This window comes from Eurypyga helias, unplaced genomic scaffold, assembly GCF_000690775.1.
Source record: "Eurypyga helias isolate BGI_N326 unplaced genomic scaffold, ASM69077v1 scaffold33532, whole genome shotgun sequence".
Classification (NCBI taxonomy): Eukaryota; Metazoa; Chordata; class Aves; order Eurypygiformes; family Eurypygidae; genus Eurypyga; species Eurypyga helias.
Window position 1 is genome coordinate 364 of NW_010238408.1, and position 3,169 is coordinate 3,532.

General features: G+C 57.7%; 1 protein-coding gene across 1 annotated transcript in view; it reads right to left on the reverse strand.

Moving 5' to 3' along the window:
* Positions 1-1,378: 1,378 nt before the first annotated feature.
* Positions 1,379-3,169, reverse strand: part of MTMR4 (myotubularin related protein 4) — a gene marked incomplete at its 5' end in the record, with an annotated part of 23,730 nt that continues 21,939 nt past the window's right edge. Inside the window, 4 exon segments of the mRNA XM_010147839.1 lie at positions 1,379-1,933; positions 2,354-2,442; positions 2,706-2,816; positions 3,133-3,168. Of these exon segments, the coding sequence (XP_010146141.1) occupies positions 1,756-1,933; positions 2,354-2,442; positions 2,706-2,816; positions 3,133-3,168 (414 nt within the window).

Below are 3,169 nucleotides of genomic sequence, written 5' to 3' on the forward strand. Positions count from 1 at the left end.
ATGACCGCGAGGGACAAGGCTGGGGAGAGTCGGAAGCAAGGGGCCTCCTCTTCCCAAAGCCGCCTCGGTTGTTCCCGGTATGGAAAAGAAGCGGAGTCCAAGTACGTACAGGGTCTTCGGGTGACGCTAGCTCTGCTCACACTACTGGGGTTGACACAACCAGAGGCTGACACACCAAAGTGCAGGAAAGGGTCGCTATTCCATGCCCCCCAACGGAGATGACAAGCCAGCAGCACAAAAATCCGGGAGACCAGAGTGTGAAGCACTTTGCCTTCTCGGCAGACCGAACGTCCCATCCTCCCCTCCCCCAAATCTCAGCCCCCGAGGTGCAGAATGTACCCGACGTTTTCATTTAGCTGGGAAACACCGGCATTTCTGTGAAGAAACATCCCGCTCCAAACTCATCAATATCCCCAGATTCCTGAGAAAGGAGGCGGGATGGACCCTCCCCAAGGGATCTAGGGATTAAACGCACACCCGAAGCCCACTCCCTTCCTAAAGCCAGTTCCTTTTCCGTGGAACGAGCGGGGATCCCTGCCCCCTAAAGAAGCGGAGGGGCGACTACAAGTTGGCAGCTCTGAACTCCGACCGCTGCACGGGAGGCAAGAGGAGGCAAACCCAAGAGGCATCTTCGGCAGCGCTGGGGCGAGCCGGAGGGCGTTTCCGGCACGGAACAGATGTCGCGCGCCGTGGTTTATCGCCGTCGCTTGGCTGTACATCCTTCAAGTGAAAAGCACAGGCCGTAGTGTCTACGCCCGCCAGCGTCCCTCCCCCGCCCCCGTTTTGGTATCGACGCTTCATTCCCCCGTCTTCGGGTTACGTTAAGTGCACAGAAATATATAGCAGCATTTGGACCGAAACCCTCACATACACCAGACAGCACATTCCAGGAGGTAAAACAACACACGATGGCCTATACCCTCAAGGTATCAAGTTTTCAGGATAAAGAGCAGTAAGGATGTGGAGAGCCGAGGGCGGAAGAGGAGGAGCAACACGGGAACACGAGTTCCGTTTCCATGCCGGGAGAGGATCAGGGTGCCGTTCCTGTGTTAGCACCGAGCTGTGACACAACCGCGGACAAAGCAGACGGGCAGAGCAGGAGTGAAGAAGCCAACCTCCCGCCTCCCCGCAGTGTTGGGGGCAGGGGCGAAGTCAAGTGCATTCACCAATCCCAGCGGAGCGCGAAAACAGGCAAAATCTGCTCGGCCCGTTTCCAAGAACGGATTTCTCTTCAACGCTCAAGAGAAGAATCAATTAGTGATGGCTAATGAGTCTTGTTCACCAAGCTGATCGCAAATCACACTCGTGGAATCTACAGAACTGCTCCAGGCCGAGGCCCTTCCGAAGCGCCGGGCACCAGCTGGGATCGTCCCTCTCCCTTCTCGCACAGCAGCCTGCCTTCGTAGGGGAAGTCGGTTCTAAACATGCCTTTCTATTGCTCTGGGGGGACTTTGCACAGGCAGTGTCTGTGAAAACATTGCTTTCCAGCCCACAAAAGAGAGGTTGCAACCCCCTCTTCAGCCCTAGGTCGTCAGACTACAATGTACGGGCCCACCGGTGCCAGGGTGAGGACACACACCATACTCTACCCTGAGCTCCTCTGCTCCAGACCGAGCGCGTGACTGCTGACGACAGTGCATTCGAGCTTGGTGTGCAAGTGTTGCACCAACGGCCTTCACCGTTACGGTGGAGGCAGAGTCACCCTTCAAACCCACGAGAGAAAAGGCTGGGCTTCGACGGGTCCCTGTCCGGCATTCAGCTGGAAGCCGTGGCGATGGGTTTCTTCAGGTGTTGGCTCATGAGCTCCCTGGCACGAGACACTTGGATGTGGTCATAACAGGAGTTACAAACGAGGACAGGGTCGTAGAGCTGCTGATCAGGGATGGGCAACTTCAGATGGCAGCAACCAGCACAGAACACGTTCCCACAGTTCCTGTCGAGGAGGAAGAAGAACCAGTGAAAAGGGGAGCTGGGAACACCAGGGCGAAACTCCAGGAAGCACAAAGGATGCAGTTCAGGGGCAAGTACCAGCCTCACTTATGCCTCGTCAGCGCTTCTCAAAGTCTGTGCTGTGGTCTGGGGCGCAAGCTAACCGGCTCGCACGGAAAAGGGACGGATGGGCATTGCTACCCAGCAGAAGGGCCACAGAATCAAAGGCTTTGGAAAAAGTAGAAACAAGAATGACGTAGAACGGAGACCTACAGGGCATTTATGAGGCCTGGCAAACAAAGGAAAGGCCTAAAAGCTTTCTCCTGGCAGCTGGAGGGAACAAGCATCGCAGATGGGGATTTTGCGAGGTTTGCGAGAGACAGGCCGAGAAGCAGCGTGGAACCACGGGGACGGTATCGTTTACCTGCAGTGATGCCTCCGCTTGGCCAGCCAGAATTCACAATCGCAGTTAAAACAATGCGAGGCCATGTGGTCTGGAACCCACCGCGTGACCTAGGGCAGACACCAGGCCTCATCAGCTTTGAGTTTGTGAACACCACAACCACCACGTCTCGGGGCCCCAGCGCAGGCTGAGGCGCGGCTCTGGGCCACAGGAGGCTGGCTCAGAGCGAGCCCACCCCACAGGTGCCCTCCGAGGGGGCAGAGCAGCACAGAGGAGGTGCTGAAGGATGGGTGGCTGCTCTCTGCCTGCTTCCAGACCACGCCACTGCCGGAACCACCGGCGTTCCCTCCTGCTGCGGCAACAGGACACGTACCTCAGTCTCCTTCTTGTCAACAGGCTCCCAGCTGGCTTCTGACAAACAGTCTTCGCTGTGATCAGAGCAGAAATCCTCAGTGTCGCTGCCGTCTGATTCCTTCAAACACGTCTGCAAAAGGAGAGGGAGCCACACATCCCCTCAGCGGCCTCGACCGCGCCGTCGAGGGCACGCCACACCACGCTCGAGGGGCATGTGGGCAGCTCCCCAGCCCCCCACACAAGGGGGTAAAGCATTCGGGATCCTGTCGGAGCTGTTGCTCGGCCCCCAAGAAGCAGAGAGATGGGGTGGCACGAGGACAGGGCACAGGGACAAGAGAGGAAGAGGCCTGAGGAAACAACCAGCACTCCAGAAGTAGGAGGTTGAGAACTGTGGGGTGGAGAGGGCGGTGGGAGGGGGGCTGCAGGGATGAGAGGCAGCTACTTACAAAGTCATCCTCGTAGTCCATCGGGGGCTCGGCCGGG